Source organism: Anser anser (assembly GCF_964211835.1).
Source record: "Anser anser genome assembly, chromosome: 20".
NCBI classification, from domain to species: domain Eukaryota; kingdom Metazoa; phylum Chordata; class Aves; order Anseriformes; family Anatidae; genus Anser; species Anser anser.
The window spans coordinates 8869639-8887046 of NC_139741.1; the positions used below are offsets into that span (position 1 = coordinate 8869639).

At 55.6% G+C, this 17408-nt stretch overlaps 2 protein-coding genes across 9 annotated transcripts in view; both read left to right on the plus strand.

Annotated features, from left to right (window-relative positions):
• Nucleotides 1–5773, plus strand: part of CLIP2 (CAP-Gly domain containing linker protein 2) — an 81224-nt gene extending 75451 nt beyond the window's left edge. For all 7 annotated transcript variants that reach the window (XM_083805815.1, XM_083805814.1, XM_083805820.1 and 4 more), the window contains 2 exons: nucleotides 1067–1129; nucleotides 1759–5773. In XM_083805815.1, coding sequence (XP_083661941.1) covers nucleotides 1067–1129; nucleotides 1759–1770 — 75 coding nt within the window. In that variant the 3' untranslated portion in view covers nucleotides 1771–5773. The remainder of the gene's footprint in view (nucleotides 1–1066; nucleotides 1130–1758) is intronic.
• Nucleotides 5774–13479: 7706 nt separating this feature from the next.
• The window catches only part of GTF2IRD1 (GTF2I repeat domain containing 1), a 58273-nt gene continuing 54344 nt past the window's right edge, over nucleotides 13480–17408 (plus strand). The window contains exon 1 of one of the 2 annotated variants that reach the window (XM_083806062.1): nucleotides 13480–13576. The gene's annotated coding sequence lies outside the window, so the exon portion shown is untranslated. Of the gene's footprint in view, nucleotides 13577–14248; nucleotides 14270–17408 lie in introns of those variants that run through there. The other variant, XM_083806064.1, reaches the window with a different exon arrangement.

The window sequence follows — 17408 nt, forward strand, 5'->3', positions numbered from 1 at the left end:
TTTATTTAATTTGAAGCAAATTACACCACTTTGTGTTCATTATCGTGATCATGTACTGAGACCAAATTTCAAACCTGTTTCCTGGCACCTGAAAGCTGCTCAGTGTGCAGATTGGGTGTGCTGCAGGCAAGGTCGGGTATATTGCTTCGCACAAGGCCTGTATTTCCCCCTGGCCATGGGTGCAGTACCCCAAGGCTGAGTGACCAGTGGCATCGTTCTTGCCATCCATCCAGACAAGCAGTGCAGGCTCTCAAAGCAGAGCTCAGTTTGTCTCTGTCTGGTTTTCCTGCCCAAGCTAACCCTCGGTTCTGTGGAACTGATTATGCACCTTCATGGTCAATGCAAGAACAGTAGCTGGGACCCCTATATGATGGGTTTTAAAATATGATGGGTTTTAAACCTTGCGGTCTTGTCTCCCCGTAACTTCTGGTTTTGCTGTCACCAGCAATTCACCAACTGTGAATCTGATTACTGAGACCCCAGCAACTGACATCTGGCATGCTGTGTCTTCAAGCTGCAGCTTTCTTCCCTTGTTTGTGCTGGTTGTGCTGTCATTTTGAAGCTGAAGGGCTCCATATTATCCCTCCTAAAGAAACATTATAAATGTTTAAAGTTCTTGTGCTTTCTAAAGATAGAACAGCTTGTCCTGGCTGCCAGACTCGTCCCCAGAGATGGGAAACGGGGAGCGGCAAATGTCCTTTTTGCTGCTGTGATGTTCCCTGTGCTGTGTTTTGCAGCTAATGCTGCCCTTGGCTGATGGTTTGTTTACCAGGATTTAAGAGTCAGAAGTGAAGAGCCGCTCTGTGTCCATGTAGGAACTCGGGGGATATTTTATAGCTGGGAAGGACACAATCCCCCATGTGGGGATTGGGCCAGGATGCAGAGGTCAGGAAATTTCTTGCCAAAATTGATGTGGGATTTTTGCATTCCCCTTTCCTTGCATGGAGTGGCTGCTGAGTGTTGGGCTGCTAAGAGAGGAGAAGGCGGTCTTGCCAGACCTTAGCCCTCGTAGGCAAACGCTAGGCTCGGTCTCTCTTCAGTAAATATTGTCTGTTCTCTGTTGCAGACTGTTGGAAATTCTGGGTCTGCTAATGGGATTCACCAGCAGGATAAATCCCACAAACAAGAGGTAAGCTATAAGCAGAATGTTGCTTAAAACTGTGACTGCTTGGTGTCATTTCTTGCCTGCTGTGCTGGGGACAGGGCTTGAATGGAGGCAGGTCTGCCAGCAAAGCTTGACCATGTCATTTCCAGTGAGAACACGGGGCTTTGCACAACCCTGGTTCCCGAGTGTGGTGGGAACATCATCTTACTGTTAAAAGTTCTCAGCATCATCAGGAAGATGCTAGTGAGAGGCATGCTGAGGGACAGTAGGTCCTTGCTCTAGGGGAAAGCACTTGGAAGAGAGCTCTTCCATCTTCTGGGTCAGTACCTGTATGACTCCTGTCGGGATCAGCTAGGACATGCCCTTTACGTGCCAGGCTTTAAATGGGTGGCATTCCTGGAACATGCCCTGTTGGTGTCCCCTGTTCTTTATGATGTAGGGCACGAACTGTAGCCTTAAGCTTCATGTCCTTACAGGCAGGATGGCCAGCCTGAGGAAGAGGCAGTGTGGCCTACTGGGCAGTGCAGGGGGTCAGGGCATAATGAGCCTGAATTCCATTCTCTTGGCATCCAATTCTGTGGCTTAGTTTCCCATTTTGTAAAAAGACCTCTGTGCTTCCCCTCATTTCACTAACTAGGTCTCTTTTCTTCCAGGAGAATCTCTGATGGAGAAGAGGTGGAGAGGATCATTTCATGCCAGTATCAGCTCCTGTGCCCAGTCAGGAAAACCAATACCACATCTGGCTTTAGCACCTCCAAAAGACTAGACACAGTATTTTCACTTTAAAGCAGGACAATGTTTATAATGTACTAACTGATGTAATCAGGACAATCCTGGAGTCCAGTTTTCCAAGACAGCCATTGTTCCAGGAGGAAGCAGAAAGATCTCTCTGGGTTTGGTACTTACCTGTATTGATTTTGACTATGGAATTTGTATTGTTTGAGCTGCCCTTGTCCCACTGTCTGATGTGATCTGGGTCACAGCTGCCCCCGATGGTAGCTGAAGTGTCAGTGAGTCCCTGTAACCCCACAGGAACTGCAAAGGGATCTGTTTGTGGTGTTAAGCTCCAAAGCACGTGCCCAGAGGTAGCACGCTTCCCCCATGGTGTGTCCCTTCCCTTCCACCCACCCCAGTGTCTTGAAGACCTGCACAAGCGAGTGAAACCTGCTGGGCTGATGGTTCGCACCGGTACGCGTAGGCTGAGGAGGACGGGGTGTGGGGAAGCGTCTCCTTCCTCGCCTGGCAGAAGACATCTGGTTCTGGAGCATGGAGGCTTCACTTAGTACTTGTATCATAGCATGTCATGGGAAATAATCTGGTTTTAGAGGGGTATTTATTTCATTTCTTACCCACTGCTGTGTGGGTAAGGAGCTGTGGTGGCTCTGAGATGAGGGGCAGGCACACCTCACTCAATTTTGGTTGGTCTCTCCCTGCAGAGAGGTCACTGGGCAGGCCCAATGATACCTGGGCCGCAGCCAGGCTGCCCGTTCTGGTCTTCTTGGTTCACGTTCATCTTTTTTGGGTCTCCTGAGCACCAGGCTCCACAGCCAGCCACATCCCAGCGTCACCAGCCTGAGGGCTCCCTGCTGGCTGCAGTCAGTGTGGGACAGGTGCCTTGAGGAGGTGGTTCCCTCCTTGCCTGTTTAATTTAACAGCTAATTGGGGGTTGCCTGCCCTTGGCTTTGGTATAGTGTCTGTCCCCTGCTTCTGGGAATGGAGGAAACTAAGGTGCTGCTGTGAGCATTCATGCAGGCTGTCTATATCTGATGGGTACAGAAATGCTGTGTGTGACATGAATACGAGCAATTGGAGCGGAAGGAATCCAAGTCTGGAGTCCGCACAGCTCTCGTGTCTGCGCAGGGCAGTGCAGGCCCAGGCAAGCACCCAAATTTGCAGTTGGGATCCTGAGCGTGCAGGTGGGTGCTGCTGTCTCCTTGTGCCATGACAGTGGGTACTGGCTGGCTCACAAAGGAAGCATGTGGTTTCTTTGGTCTTGTTCCTTCTTCTGGAGGCTTTTCTCCTTTCTGCATCTTTGCACCACAGCTCCTGGGGATATTAGGATGGAGTAAGAGGAGAATATGCTCTTAAAGCTGTGAAACAGCATCCTATGAAAGAGTCCAGTTCAGCTTCACTGTTTAATACTACAGGGAAAAATAATAGCAATATTTTACCAGGCTTCCCTTAGTGCCTGGCTCCTCCAGTTTTCAGAAGCTCTTGTGTTATGAGGAGACATCCGTGAATGAGAAGAAAAGAGGCCACTGAGAGGAGATCTGAGACACGGGGAGACGAACACCACGGCATGTCAGCTTCATTTCTTCTTGCCCTGATTTCCTATGAAACTGTGCCACTTCTTCTTAGTGGGTTGCAAGGCTGCATCCAGGCTGCGATATAGTGCTGGGCCCCGCTCACTCGCTGCAGGACTGATGAGCTCTCCCCCCACTCGAAGGAAGGAAGAGAGAGGGAGGTAACTTCAGGGGAGTAAAGTGGGTCAGAAAACATGGCTTAAATCTGGCTCATGGGGGGGGGAAGGATGTGGGATTTAATTGGCTGGAAATGGTTCAAGTGGGATCCCATCCTGCCTTGTAGAAGTGTTTAATCAGTTCTTACTAATCACCAGGAAGATTACCACCAACCTGCCTAGCACTGGGATGTTTCAGGGGATAAAAATCCTTCTGGTTGGTGTATTCAACTCCATCGCTTCAGAAAATCCCAGAGAGCATTCCTTGTTACAGCTTGCAATAGCAAATACCTCAGCAGGAGATGCTGTCTTTAAGAATTTAGGGTTGGTGTTTCCCAAAGTTCTGTTGGCTGAATGGCCCTGAAGTCACTGCCACAGCTCCTGATGGCAGCAGAGCGGGGACAATGCTGGGTGCTCCTTGTCCTGCCGCCTGCCTCCAAGCCCAGGGCTTCCCGGACACCCACGGGTGGGAGAGCCCCTTCTGTTTCATAATTTATTTTCCACTTCCCTTGACGAACCTTTGGCTCCGCACAGGGCAGGATCCCCCAGGAGTGGTTCTGGGGAGCATGTAGGTGGCTCCACGAAGGAATTCCCAAGTCAGCACTGGTTCAGGCTGGGGGAGAAGCTGGCTCCTGCCTCCCCCCAGGGACCGTCCCCTCTGAGCGGCTCAGTCCCACGGCTCCTCCCGGTCAGCTCGGGTGAGACTGCAGGACAGCAGCAGATGGGCCAGAGCAGGTTTAAAGTTAATGCTGGTGGTCTTCTCCGGCTGTAAATAGCTGTGCTGTTCCCTACGGCTCAGCCAGGAGCTGATGGCACTTCTCAGCAGAGGCTGTGCCGAAAAGGGCAGCGGGGGGGAGCTGGGTCCCTTGTGTCCGCACCCCCCTTGAGGTGCAGGTCCATGGGAGCTGCTCCCAGGCACAGGACACGTTATCACACAGTCTGGGCTTCAGCTCACCCCTGTGAGGTGGCCAGGAGGGGGCTGGCCACCAGCCATGTCCTCCCTCACCAAAAGGCTTCCCAAGGATACCTGGCTCCGGTGGCCGCTCTGCAGAGGTTGTCAGAGACCAAACTAGGGACAAACTCGGAAAGGACAAGGAGATTCCCCGGCTCCTCTATTTATTTGTAAGTTTAATTGCTATTTTTGCCTATTTGTGGTGGTGTATAAAGTATTTCTCAATATTTGGTCTTACTGGCTTTGTTCTTTGGGGGAGGTTTCCAAGGGCATTGCAGCGCTGATGCACCCATCTCTTGTCGTTGGTCAGGGACTGGTTCCTGTTTGTGCCTTTACTCCCCCTTTGGCTTCAGCCACGCTCTTGTCTCCATCCCCGAGAGCCGGCAGGGGGCTGCGTCCCCCCAGCACGGGGCAGGCTGCGGAGCAGGAGCTTGTCCTGTGCCCACCAGGCTCCTTGGCTCGCTACCACTACGGTTAGTGACAGATTTCTGCTGAAGGCTGAGAAATTCAGGTATATCATGGCTCCGTGCTGGGCAGGAAAACGTCCTGCTCCATCTTCAGTCATTTCTTCTATAACCCTCTTGACCAAAGGGTAAAAAAAAAAAAAAAAAAAATAAAAAAATCAGTCTTGGTTGGTGATTTCAGCTTTATTCCTCCTGCAACAGCTGGAGACCTGGAGCAAGGGGCAGTACCCTGCTGCTGCCCTACTGCACGGTGGGGTGAAGGCACCAGCCCAGCCTTTACGGCTCTTGCCTATCCCAGCGGTTCCTCTGGCTTGCAGAAGAGGTGCATGAGGGTTTCAATAAAACACAGTAATGCAAATGACACTGTAAACGTCTTAACAAAAATTCCAGTACTCTGTTGTTTGGCAGCTTTAGCAGCTCAACACTATCTTGTAGGGAATTATTAATACACTAAGATCCTATAGGCCTCATGTAAGTTACCAGAATAAAGGTGATACTAGATGTGTAAATGGATGATAACCTTTTACCCGTACAGTATGTATTACAAATTTTGTAGCTTAGTCATTTTTTGGCTATCGGATTTTGTTAGTATGATAAAAAAAAAAAAAGACAAAAAAAAAAAGGTTTGACTGCTAATGTCTATTTTGTTATGATTCATTTTATTTCTTCCTCTGTACAAAAGCTGTACAAATCTCGGTCTGTGTAACTACTCCAGATATGTATTCATGTACCATCACCCCTGTCCTGGCTTGCTGGTGTGGTGAGTTCATTACTAAACAATAAACTCTGTGGCTGAAGTCAGGCACCTGCTGCTGCTCTCCCTCCCCTGGGATGAGAAGTGATGGGCACAGGCACGTGGCGCTGGCCCTGCTCCCCATGCCCCAGGTAAGGACCAGACCCTGCATCCTCCCCACCTGTCGGCTTCTCCTGGCCCCATGGTCAGGTGTCTTTGAGCCGTGGGGTGCTGGGAAACAAAGGCAAAACTGCAAAAAGTTCGGGCGATTCTCTGCTCTAGGAAAAGAAGGGGCTGGAGATGGCTGCACAGGGAGCACAGGGCACGGTCCTCGTCCAGCTTTGCTCTGGGGCTGGGTGCTCTTGTGCTCTTTGCTGGGCGAGCCCTTAGCTGCGGTTGAGCCAGGGCCTGACTTGGCAGCACCCCAGGAAGCAAGGAAACTGCTGTTTGTCTGTGCTTCTCCAGCGTTTCCACACTCCCATGGGCTGTAGGCACACGGATGAACACTTGCCCCAAGACGACTTTCCCAGTACTGCACCTGTCGCCCTGTTGTATGACTTAAGAGGAAAAGGTGCTGCTGCCTTGCTGCCTTCCCAGCTGTTTGTTTTTTTTTTTTGGGTCCCCCAGATCCCTCTCCAGTGCACTCTTGCACCAGGAAGCTTTAGGCTGTTCCTGAACAGGGGCTGAGGTTTGCAGGCCCTGGCCTGATCCCAGGGCCAGGCCCCAAGAAAACTGCACACAACAGGCAATGAAACCACGCTGCCAGGCAGCGTTATCCCAGGCAGGGCAGTAAATGGGCTGTAGGGTAGGGGCTGTGATCTTTTCCTGCTTTTTTTTTTGGGGGGGGGGGGGGGGGGGCGGGGCGGGGAGGTTCAAAGCAACCTAGGGCTTTTTGCTGCTTCAGCAGCACCCTCGCCCTCACCTTCTGCATTGCAAGGTGCTGGGGTCTCCTACAATAGCTGGATGAGAGCAGGGGGGCCCTCGGTCACTGCATTGCTCATTTCAGAATCAGGGGGTGATTGCATCCACCGACTGCGTGCTTCACTGGCTGGAAGGAGAATAATTCATTTGAGCTCAGCCTGGGAGAAATATGAGCAGAGGGAGGCTGGTGCCAGATCTGCTGCCCCCTGAGCCACCAGGGCATCCCCAGGCACCCTACCCCTGGGGGTCTTTTCCACGTGTTTTTCTTCCGCAGGCTGTTGCTCCTCACTGGTATCAGAGCCTAAAATGCTGCAGCAGCCCAGGAGGGTGGGCACCGAGACCTGCGTGGTGTGGGAAATGCTGCTTCCATCTCTCATTGAGCACCGATGTGTGTGCAGTCGGGTGCCCCAGCCCTGGTGTCTCACAGAGGTAACGCTGTAGCGCACGCCTTTGTTTGCCGACATAACGTTTCCGTGCCGTTAATCGTTCGGCGAAGATTAATAAAACATGAAGTTTAAAGATGCCTAAATCGCGGTGGGGGAGCTGGTAATCTCTGCCAACAATAATATTTGCACTTTGTTTTCATCCTAGTGTGGAGCCGTGGAGCAGAGCGTGGGTCGGGAGCGGCAGCGCCGGGAGCATGCGGAGGGACCCGGGCATGGGGACAGCGATGTGGGTGCAGCCCCGGGCTGGGATGGGGAGGAAAAGGGAGGTGGCTCTGCATGGGGACCCAACCCCAAATCCCTCAGGAGCTGCCACCCCAGGGCACGTCCCTGTGGGATGTTTCTTCTGAGGGGGCAGTGGGTCCAACAGACCCTCAAAGGCACAAATCTGCACCTTCCTTCCAGAAATTGCTTTGCAGGGGCTGCCTGTGCCCTCTCCCTGCTACCGCCCCAATGCCAGAACCCCAGTGCTGGATTTGGGACCAGGAGCATCCTTCGTCCATCATAAGGGTATTTCTTCCCCATCTCGCTGCTGTCTAACGAGCATCCTTGTCAAAACAGCTAATTTCCTTCCAGAACAAAAAGTCACCTGAATACATTTGGAAGCTGTATTGCGCTATCAGAGTAATCAGAATTTAATTTGATGCAGTCAAGGCTCGAAAAAGATGTTATCAAGGGGAACATCAAAGCCGGATTCCTGTGCTTGGAAATGCAACTGGAATGCTTAGTCCAGATTTCTCATTTTATCGGAGACTTTCAAAACATCAGCCTAAATAACAAAAAATGAATATTGAGAGTATTTGCAAATTAACATCTTTTGTAGCTGAACAAAGGCCGCTGTCTAACCTACTTCTTTCGCATGTCTGGGATGGTCTCTTAATAAATCCTAATTATACAGTTTTGTTGTGTCTAATTGTTTCTGCGCTTGCAGGAATTAAAACCAAAGCCCATTGCCGCATTTGCTGGCACCGCCCTGATCTTCTGGGGCCTGATCCCGCAAAGTGGGGCTCATCCCACGCCATACCGGGGGTACCTATGGGTTGGTGACAGCGTGACGGTCGGACGGGGACCTTGTTGCTTCTGCCCCATGCCCATGTGATATCCTCAGGGCTGTCGGTTGCAACCTGTGCTGGGGATGGCTGGTGAGAAGCTTCAGCTCTCACTTTTTGGGGAGGTTTTGTTCCATTTGGGAAGCAAAACTGTGTGACGGCAGCAGCTGATGCTGGGGCAGGGGATGGCAGAGCAGCAACCTTAATCCCATCTACTTCAAAGGTCACTTTTTCTGTGCTGAACCCAGGATGTTTTGCTGACTGCTCAGTGGGCAGTGGGGTGGCAGCCCCTGCCCGGCAGCAATTCGCCCCTCTCTTTCCTTAGCTGATATTTCTGCAGAGCTCGAGCCCAGACAGCATCATCCTCCCACCTGCGGGACCTGGGGACAGCTCCGTCCCCGGCTTTCGCCCTCGGAAACGTCGCAGGGGAGCTTTGGGCGAAAGGAGGTTCAGTCAACTTCGTTAGGGAAATAGCACGGATCTTGTGTTCAAACCTTTTGAAGTGTTAATTAAAAAGAATTATGCAAAGGAGCGAGGATTTGAAACATTCATTTGAATCTCAATAAGGCATCTGTATTAAAAATAGCAGGGGGATCAACCACAGATCCAGCCGTGCTGGAGGAAAAGGGGCACGAGGGCCGGCGCCGCGGTCGGGGTGCTGGAGGGCAGCGGGTCCTGCCCGCTCCCTGCCCCAGCAAGGTCTCGGCAAAATGCTTCTTCCCCAATATTTAGGGATTTTGGAAGCATCTCGTTTAGAAAGAGCCGGTGAGGTGCAGCATGGCGCTTAGCTCTGAGCTAAGGGGCGAGCATCATTCCTGGGCCACCGGTGAGGTGGGCGCAGGGCTGGGACCAGCCTGGGGGCACCCAGCATCAAGTGCCAGGCACCCTGGGGCGATCACAGCCCCTGCGGACCCCAAACCAGCCACAAACCACCCCCGAGCCCTGGCACATCCCCTTCCGGGGGAAAGCAGGGGCTGCACCTCTCCATCACAGCCCCTCATTAAAACCCCCGGCATGTTCTGGCCCTCGCTTATTCCAATAAAAAGCATCCAGGGCATTAATTACCAGACTGGCGGATAATGTCGTTAAGTTTACTTCTGCGCCATGGGGACCCGCTGGGAATGCCAATGCCTCCTGCCCTTGGCGTTGGTGCTGCAAGGGCGCGAGCAGGTGGGTGCCCCGAGCAGAACCGAGCTCTGCACGGGGCGGCAGCGTCATGGGGGCACCGGCACCGACGTCTTTGAGTCACCCACTGTGGAAGCAGGCTGCGAGGCCGTGGGCTCTCTGTCGAGGTTGGCTTTGCTGGGCAGCAAGGTGGGGAGGTGCAATTGGGGCTGGAAGCAGCCTGGGCAGGGGGCCAGGAGCTTCGCTGGGGCTGCCCGGGGACCTGTGGGGCCCTATGTTGGGAAGCAGCTCCCTGGGAATTGCAGATTTGGGGCTGAACATGCAGTGATCCCATTGCCACACCTCACTGAGACCGGGGACACTGCTGGTACCCACAGCAGCCTTCCCAAAGGATTCAGCATCCCTTGCCAAGCCAAAAAAAACCCCGAAGGTGACAACTTCAGCTTTGGGAAGGGTGCTGGTGCTGCGTGTCGTGGAGCTGGGCAGACGGGGGGCAAGAAATGGAAATGTCCCTGCTCCGCTCCCCAGGACGCTGTCTCGAGGCTCCGTTTTGGGAGTGCCTCTGCGGGGCTCTCATTAGCATGGAAATAATTCAAGAGAGTGAACGCGAGACAACTGGAAAACCATTTTATCTGTTGCGCCAGAGCAAACTATTTCTGCAGCACAGCGTTCAAAGAAGTGCACAAATGCAGACAGCTGGCAACACAGATAGATATGTTAAATGCAGACAGACAGAGTAAATATTCAATATAAGCCATCCTCTATGCCCCAGCAGGCAGGGAATGGAGAGACTTTTATTTTTTTTTGCTCTTTCTATGAATGTGTTTGCAACCAATAGATACCAGCTCTGGTTTTGCAGGGAATTCTTGCCAATTTTACTCAATAGCGTATATATCTTGCAAAAGAGCTAATAATAATTTTGGCTCCCTGGGCGCACCGCTCTCCCCGTGGTAGCAGTTTTCAGTGCAGAACAGAGCGACCGAGCGTGGCCTCGCTGCAAACAGCCTGGAAAACCAGGGGTTGTTTTGCTGCAGCCCTCTTTGCGTCCAAAGCCTCGCTGCTCCAAGCGTGGGAAATGGATTGAAAAGTTCTTTCTTTTTTTTTCCCCCCCCTAAAACTCAACGTTTTCCAGCTCAGGAGGCAGACCCTGATATCTTCTCCTCTTGACTTTTCCTCCCATGGTTTCTTGCCCTGGATTTTGCTTTCTGCCCCACCTGCTTTCCTGCACAACTCACCCGAAGCATCCAGTGGCAACGTCCTGCAGGGCACTTCCCAAAACCGTCCTGCTCTTGATCTATAATTCAGAAACCATTTTGTTTTGTCTCGGTAGTTTTCACCAGCAATTTGCTATAGCTGAGGAATACAATGCCCCTTTAGGAAAGAAGAACTGAAACTCACTCTTTCAATTAAATTTCTCCTGACCTTACTGAAACTTTTTTCCCTATTCCCTGTTCTAAAGAAGCAGCATTTTTTTTTTGTGATCTCCAATTCCACCGAGAGACAGAATAAATCAGCATATCAGAGAAAATAACGATTCTTGTGATGCCCAGCAGTCACTAATTAACAAATTAAAAAAAAAAAAATCTTTATGCAGATATAATTGTTTTCTGGCTATGTTGCCTTTTCTTTTGTCAGCACTGCGACAAGGAAGTTTTATTTCTTTATTTCTACTGCGAGATCAGATTAAAACATCCCTCTCAAACCGCATTCTCCTCGTCGGATGTTTTTGTAAGACTCATTGTTTCAGCCCCCAAATGAAATGGCTTGCCCACTTTCATCCTTTCGTGGTGTTTTTTTTTTTTTTTTATTCAGAGACTTTCACGGACGTTAACGCCGCAGAGGAATGCACCAGCCTTCGCCTCCATCCCGCGGGCGCACCGGGAGCCCTTTGGGTGATGTCCCTGGGGGAGGTGGTGGCACCGTGGCACAGGGTGGGGGCTCAGAGCCCTGAGCCTCCGTCTGCAGAACATCTGGAGAACATCTGGGCTGCCTCCAGGTGGTCCCCCCGGGGCCAGAGCCCCACAGGTGAGCTCGCAGCGCTCACCCACGCTGCAGTCCCAGGCCGCTTCTCCTGGTTTTCAGGATGGTTTTGGCAACTGCCTCTCCAACACGTCACAGCCCCACGTGGGGATCATAGAATCAGAGACTCCCAGAATCACTAGGGTTGGAAAAGACCGTCAAGATCACCTGGGCCAACCATACTGGCCCCTACCACCAGTATCACCCACTAAACCACGTCCCCAAGCACCACGTCCAGCCACGGTGACTCCACCACGTCCCCGGGCAACCCGTCCCAACGCCTGACTGCTCTACCTGAGCAGAAATGTCTCCTCATTTCCAACCTGAACCTCCCCTGGCACAAATTTAAGCCATTCCCTCGTGTCCTATCACTGGTTACCTGCGAGAACAGGCCGCCCCCCAGCTCCCCACACTGGATGAGGTGCCTTTGTTAACCACTGGCCAATGAAGGCACCTGCAGCCCTCGGACATTACCTTACACACACGATTTATTACAGAGGGCGTGAGGAACAAAACAGCCCTGCACCAAGCCAGTGCTCCCCAAAACACCTGCGGATCCCCATGGGCGTAGCAGAGATACAGAGCGGGGACAACCCTGGACAACGCACCCAGGCGTTGCATCAAAACACGTTTTTTTACCCTATTTTTTCCCTTAGCACGAGGTTTCCCCAGTCAGGTGCCCGAAATTTTGGCTGGCAGCATGCCGCAGAGCCCCGCGGTGACAGGGGGAGATAAAGTCACGGCGAGGAGCTCCTCGCAGCTCCGTGCGGCTGCTCCGCAGGCGACTCTGTTGTTTGGCTCCTGCGCCCGGGTGACCTAATTAAATTAATTTTGTGTGCTTTTTTTTTTTGTTCCCCCAGTCTGGCTGAAAGATAATTAGCCAAAAGATGCCCTGATTTCTTTCTTCCGAGTAAGATCTTCCATTTAATTATTCAGAAAAGCGAGCTTGTGGTTCCGCTTGCCATTTACGTTATTTAGGTCCCAGGGACAGATGATGCCCAGAGCATCTTTGGGACCACGACGCACGCAGGTCTGCCTGGCTCCGGCCACCAGCGGGACAAATCCTGTCCCAGGCAGCCCCGTCCCATCAAATTCTTCATTCTCACTGGGGTTTTGTTGGGATTTGGGATGTTTGGGGGGGGTGCAGGGTGATGCACAGCCCCTCGCAAGGGGTCGATGAGGGCAGCGGGTTTGCCAGGCCCGGTGCCACGGGGAGGGAGCCAGGGGTAAGGGGGCTGAACCCCCTTTTCGTGCTCCTTTGGAAACCCAAAGCGAGTGTTTTCTCCTACGGTGTCTTCTTCTCCTTTTGACCCCGGAGCAGTAATAAATCATCACTTATTTAACACAAAACGCAGCTAATGGAGCGGCTCCGTGATACGTGCTTCGGGGGTGTGGGTGGGTAGGGATGTCAGCGGCTTTAAAACTTCGCAAGTCAAACCGGCCTCACGCCCTTTTCAATCATTTCTATTTCATTTACAATTTGATTTGCCCCTGCTCATCGGGCGGCGAGGACCTCGGGAAGGGGGCACTGCAGTTCCCTGCTGCCGAACCCAAACCCGCCCCGCTCCTCTTGCGGCCGGGCCAGCGGTCCTGGTGAGCCGTGCCGAGCCGTGCCGAGCCGTGCCGAGCCGTGCCGAGCCGAGCCGAGCCGTGCCGGCACCAACAGGTGGCGACAGGCACCCGGGGATCGGCCCCGCTGCCACCCGCGCCCTGCCCGCGGCTCCCCGCAGCGCTCTGCGGGCACGGCCGGTGCCGAGCCGAGCCGGGCCGAGCCGAGCCGAGCCGGGCCGGTGCCGAGCCGAGCCGAGCAGGGCCGTGCCGAGCCGAGCCGGGCCAAGCCACCCAGCGCGCCCCCGCCATCCCCAGCCCGGCGGGTGGCTCAGGCACGGCTCGGCACGGCTCGGGTCCCCTCCCCCGGCCGGTCTGCGGGCTGGTTAATCCTGTATGTAAATGGCAGCCAATGGATGCTGCTGTTGCGCGGGGCTGGGATTAGCGGCGGGGCGAATGGCTGGCACTCTTACTGGGATTACAGAACAAAGAGCTCTCCGCGCCCGAGCAGGGCGCCCTGCCCGCCCCGGCCCGGCCCGGCCCCGGCCCGGCCCCGGCCCCGGCCCCGGCCCCGGCCTCGGCCCGGCCCGGCCCGGCCCGGCCCCGCCCGAGGGGAGGAGGCGGCGGCGGGAGGCGGGCGGCGGGAGGCGGCTCTGCCCCGGCCCGGCCCCGGCCCCGGCCCCTGCCCCGGCTCGGCACGGCCCGGCCCGGCCCCGCCGCCCGCCCCCGCCCGGAGCCGCCCGGGGAGGCCGGAGCGCGGTGAGCGAAAGTTTGGGGCCCTTCCCCGGCCGCCCCTCCCCTGAGGGGGGCTGGGGGGTGATGGGGACGGGGGCGTCGGGGGGGGCGGGGGGGCGGGGATCGATTTTGGGGGGCGGCTGGGGAGGGCTTGGGGGGGCGGAGGGGGGTGGGAAGGCGGCGGGGGTGGGCTGGGGGAGCCCCGGCGCCTGGGGACGGAGCTGGGGGAGCGGAGCTGGGGAGAGAGCTGGGGACGGTCCTGGGGACAAACCTGGGACCCGACCTGGGGACCAGACCTGGGGGACCCGACGTGGGGACAGACCTAAGGGCGGACCCGGGGACACACCGAGGGACCAGACCTGGGGACACACCGAGGGGCCAACCCAGGGGCCAGAGCTGGGGACCAGAGCTCCTCTGCGGCTCCCCGGGCCGTGCCGGGCTCCTGCCGTGCGTGGGGATGGGGACGGGGATGGGGACGGGGATGGGGACGGGGATGGGGACAGGGATGGGGACAGGGATGGGGACAGGGATGGGGACAGGGATGGGGACAGCCACCGGAGCGATGGGGAGAAAGTTCCTCCCCGGGGAGCCACTGCCCTTGTCCTTCCAGCACGCGGGGCTGGTGGCAGCGGGTTGATCCGGGATAAGCCGCAAATCGGAGCGATCCCATTACTGCGTCGCGCCGGAGCGAGCCCCGGACCCGGCGGTGCGTCGCAGGTAATCCCGGGTGTTCGCGGCCGAGGGTCGCCCCGCGAAGCCGGGGATGCTCGGGATCGGTCGCACCCTTGTTGAGCTCCAGACGGGTGGGGATGTCGGTGCGGAGCCTCTCGTGCTGGGAGCCCCCGCTGCGGGGTGGCTGCTCCCTGCGGTCCTGCAGAGGGGCTGCAGCCGGAGGAGGACCCCGCGATGGGAGCGCCGTCGGTTCGGCAGGGTCCCGGCTCCGTAGATCCTCACCGGAGGATCCATCACCCATCCGAGCCGGGAGAATTCCGTGCTTCTGTGAAAACCACCGCAGCGCTTGATCCCTGAACGAGGAGGCGATGCGTGGGCTGCCCGTGTCCAGCTGGAGCTCTCCAGCTGCCGCGGGTGTCGGAGCAGCTCGGTGTGTCCCCCGGGTCCCACGCCGGAGCACAGAACCCTTGCATGCCTGTTTGTGCCGCCGAGATACCGCGCCCGCTCCTACGCCTCTCCCTTCTTCCCTGCTGACGCTGCCTCAGTGGCCACCCGGGTCCCACTGGGTGCTGCGGCCCCAAGGGGACGCCCAGGAGGGTGCCAGACAGGACACGCACCCCTGGGGACGGGCTGCCCACCCGTGCTGGCCCTCCTGGAGGGGTTTCATGTGTCCGTGGGGTGCTGGCGCTGCGGCGGGGCTGGCACGCCTTCTGGGCTCGTGCTGGCCTTCGGGAACCAGCATGGGAAAAGGGGACACCGGGAACGCCGGGCACTTCCCACACCCCCCAGTCTGTGTCTTGGGTGGGGGGAGAAACCCCCTGGTAAGGGGCACGGGGCTGTCCTGGGCAGGTCCGGGTGCCGCCGTGCATCTCTGCCCATGCATCGCCGCTTCGCTTCAAGCCTGGTGCTGCTCCCGGGTCTGATCCCGAAAGCAACCCCACGTTTGTGCCTCTTCTCCCGCGCCGCTCGTGCCGGGGAGGAGAGGCGCGAAGGTCCCCGGCGCCTTTGGGTTTGCTAATGAGAAGCTGGAGAGGAGGGAAGGAACCTGCTCGGGGACGTATTTAGCAACTTGCCCTACAAGCCTGGCGTGAGGGACGCCTTGCCCTTGCTCGCTGTCCTGGCAGCCTGGCACGGGGAGGCAACTTGCAGAACCTCACACGGTGCAAGAAGGGCCCGTTTTTAGGCTGTTTCCATCTCCCAGCACCCGGAGGACAGGCTGGGCTGTCCTGCACCCGCACCTGCACGGACGGCGCCACCTCTCAATCGAGCGGTGCTCGGCTGAAACGAAGGGAAAAAAAAAACCAAACCCCAAAACCCCGGACCATAACAGTGGTTGGAGTGATCTCCTGCTGTTGGAGCTAATGGGGGATTCCCATCTGCTGTTCCCACAGGAAATAGCTGGGATTTTTTTAGGCAATTATCAATGCCCTGTACTTCCTCTGGGAATTTCATCGGCTGCACCCTGGCGGTCAGGCTCGGTGGAGGAATGCGGAGGGACGGCGACGGGGCCCGGGCTCGTTCCCTGCCAGCCGCGGTGCGGGCACAGGACTGGGTGCCAGCCGTCCCCGTGGCAGAGGATGCATTTGCTCCGTTTGCTGCTGGAGCGTAGGTTGTAGCTGGTGGTGGTCATAGCGGTAGTGATGGACATGGTGGTGGTGGTCATCACAGATACTGAGGTGTGAGTGGCACCGCCAGAAGCCTTTCCCTTGAGGACGGGAAGGAGAGGACCTCCTGGGAGCCTCTTCCCAGGATGGAGATGTCCACCAGGAGCTAAATTTTGTATTTCTAGAGTTTCTTTATTGGCAAGTTCCCAGCTGAAAGCTGTACGGAAGGGTCTCCTGGTATCTCCTGGATCTTCCCACCTGGAGGTTCATCAGAACAGCAGGGCTTGAGGCAGAAGGCAGGACCATTTCTCAGGAGGTGAGCGGTTGTTGCAGACCAGGGCAAGGTTTCCCAGCGAAATTGCTCTGCCCAGGTGCAGCCTTTCACTTTCCACTGTGTGTTTTATTTCAGTCTCTTGAGACATCATCTTTAAAAAGAGGTTAGGAGCCCTTGGTCTGGTCAGAAGCTGTGGGAGACTCCAGGCTGCGCAGTGGCTGCGATTCAAGCAGACCTTACAGATTGTGGGTTTGGGGTTTTTTGCTTATTGTTTTGGGCGAGGCTGCAGGTTTAATGCTTCCTTCTGCATCGCTTAACGTGACCCCATGGATCGAATTTGCTTTCAGCGGCGCCGGGAGCCCTGCCTGGTCGAGGTCCCACCTCCCCACCGGCCGTGTCCGACCGGGAGCCGCGGCCCCAGGCTGGGTCCCACCGGCTGCGTGCCGGGTCTTGGCGGGGGGCTCTGGTCTGGGACAACCCCACGGAGGAGCTTTATCAGCTGGGGAGGTTCCGTATTACATGCAGTGCAGGCGGGAAGACCTTTATAGGGTCTTGTGTTTCCGGAGCGGTCTTGGCTCGCGATCTGCTGCCAATCGTCGCTTTTCAGACGCTTTGATGGTGATTTCCAGGGGGCTTACCTACAGCATCAGGAAGGCTTTCCCCCTCAGGTAAATGTTATTAAGAAAAGCACTCAGTGCAAGAATTGCCTTCTTAAAAGCAGATTGCACCTTGGTGGGATTTACATTTGTATATCCAAACAGCTTCTGTTTGAATTTTCTGGCTTTTGTGGCTTTGTCTCTGCTCGGTGCTGTGATGGCTGTTTTAAGAAGAGAATTAACTTCAACTAGATGAATAGGAGACCGGCACAGACTATTGCTCTGCCTTTGCAAATTCACAGCAATCTAATCATCCTTCACCAGGACTTTCTTCCTCAAAGCTAATCTCCACCTTTCCCTTGAATTATGAGGTGCGTCCATCTTCATCTCCTCCAAACCTGCAATATCAGAGGGAGCAAACCCACACGTGGAGGCTCGGAGCCTCTCGGGAGCTCCTCTACTGTTTGCTCCAGAAGCTTGAAAGGGACACAGATGGATGTCCCTTGCGTGGATGGTGTCCTGTGTGGGGTCTGCAGGGGTTTGGTGCTCACCTGAGCCACCCCAGCAGCTGGGGCTGAGCATCAGGGATCTGAGATCTGCTCCTGGAGCCGGGGGAGCAGGGCAGCTGCAGGGGGTGGGAAGGTGTCCTGGAGCTTCGGTCGGTCTGAAGGTGACAGAGATGAAAATCCTGTGGGAAGGAAGCTTCATAA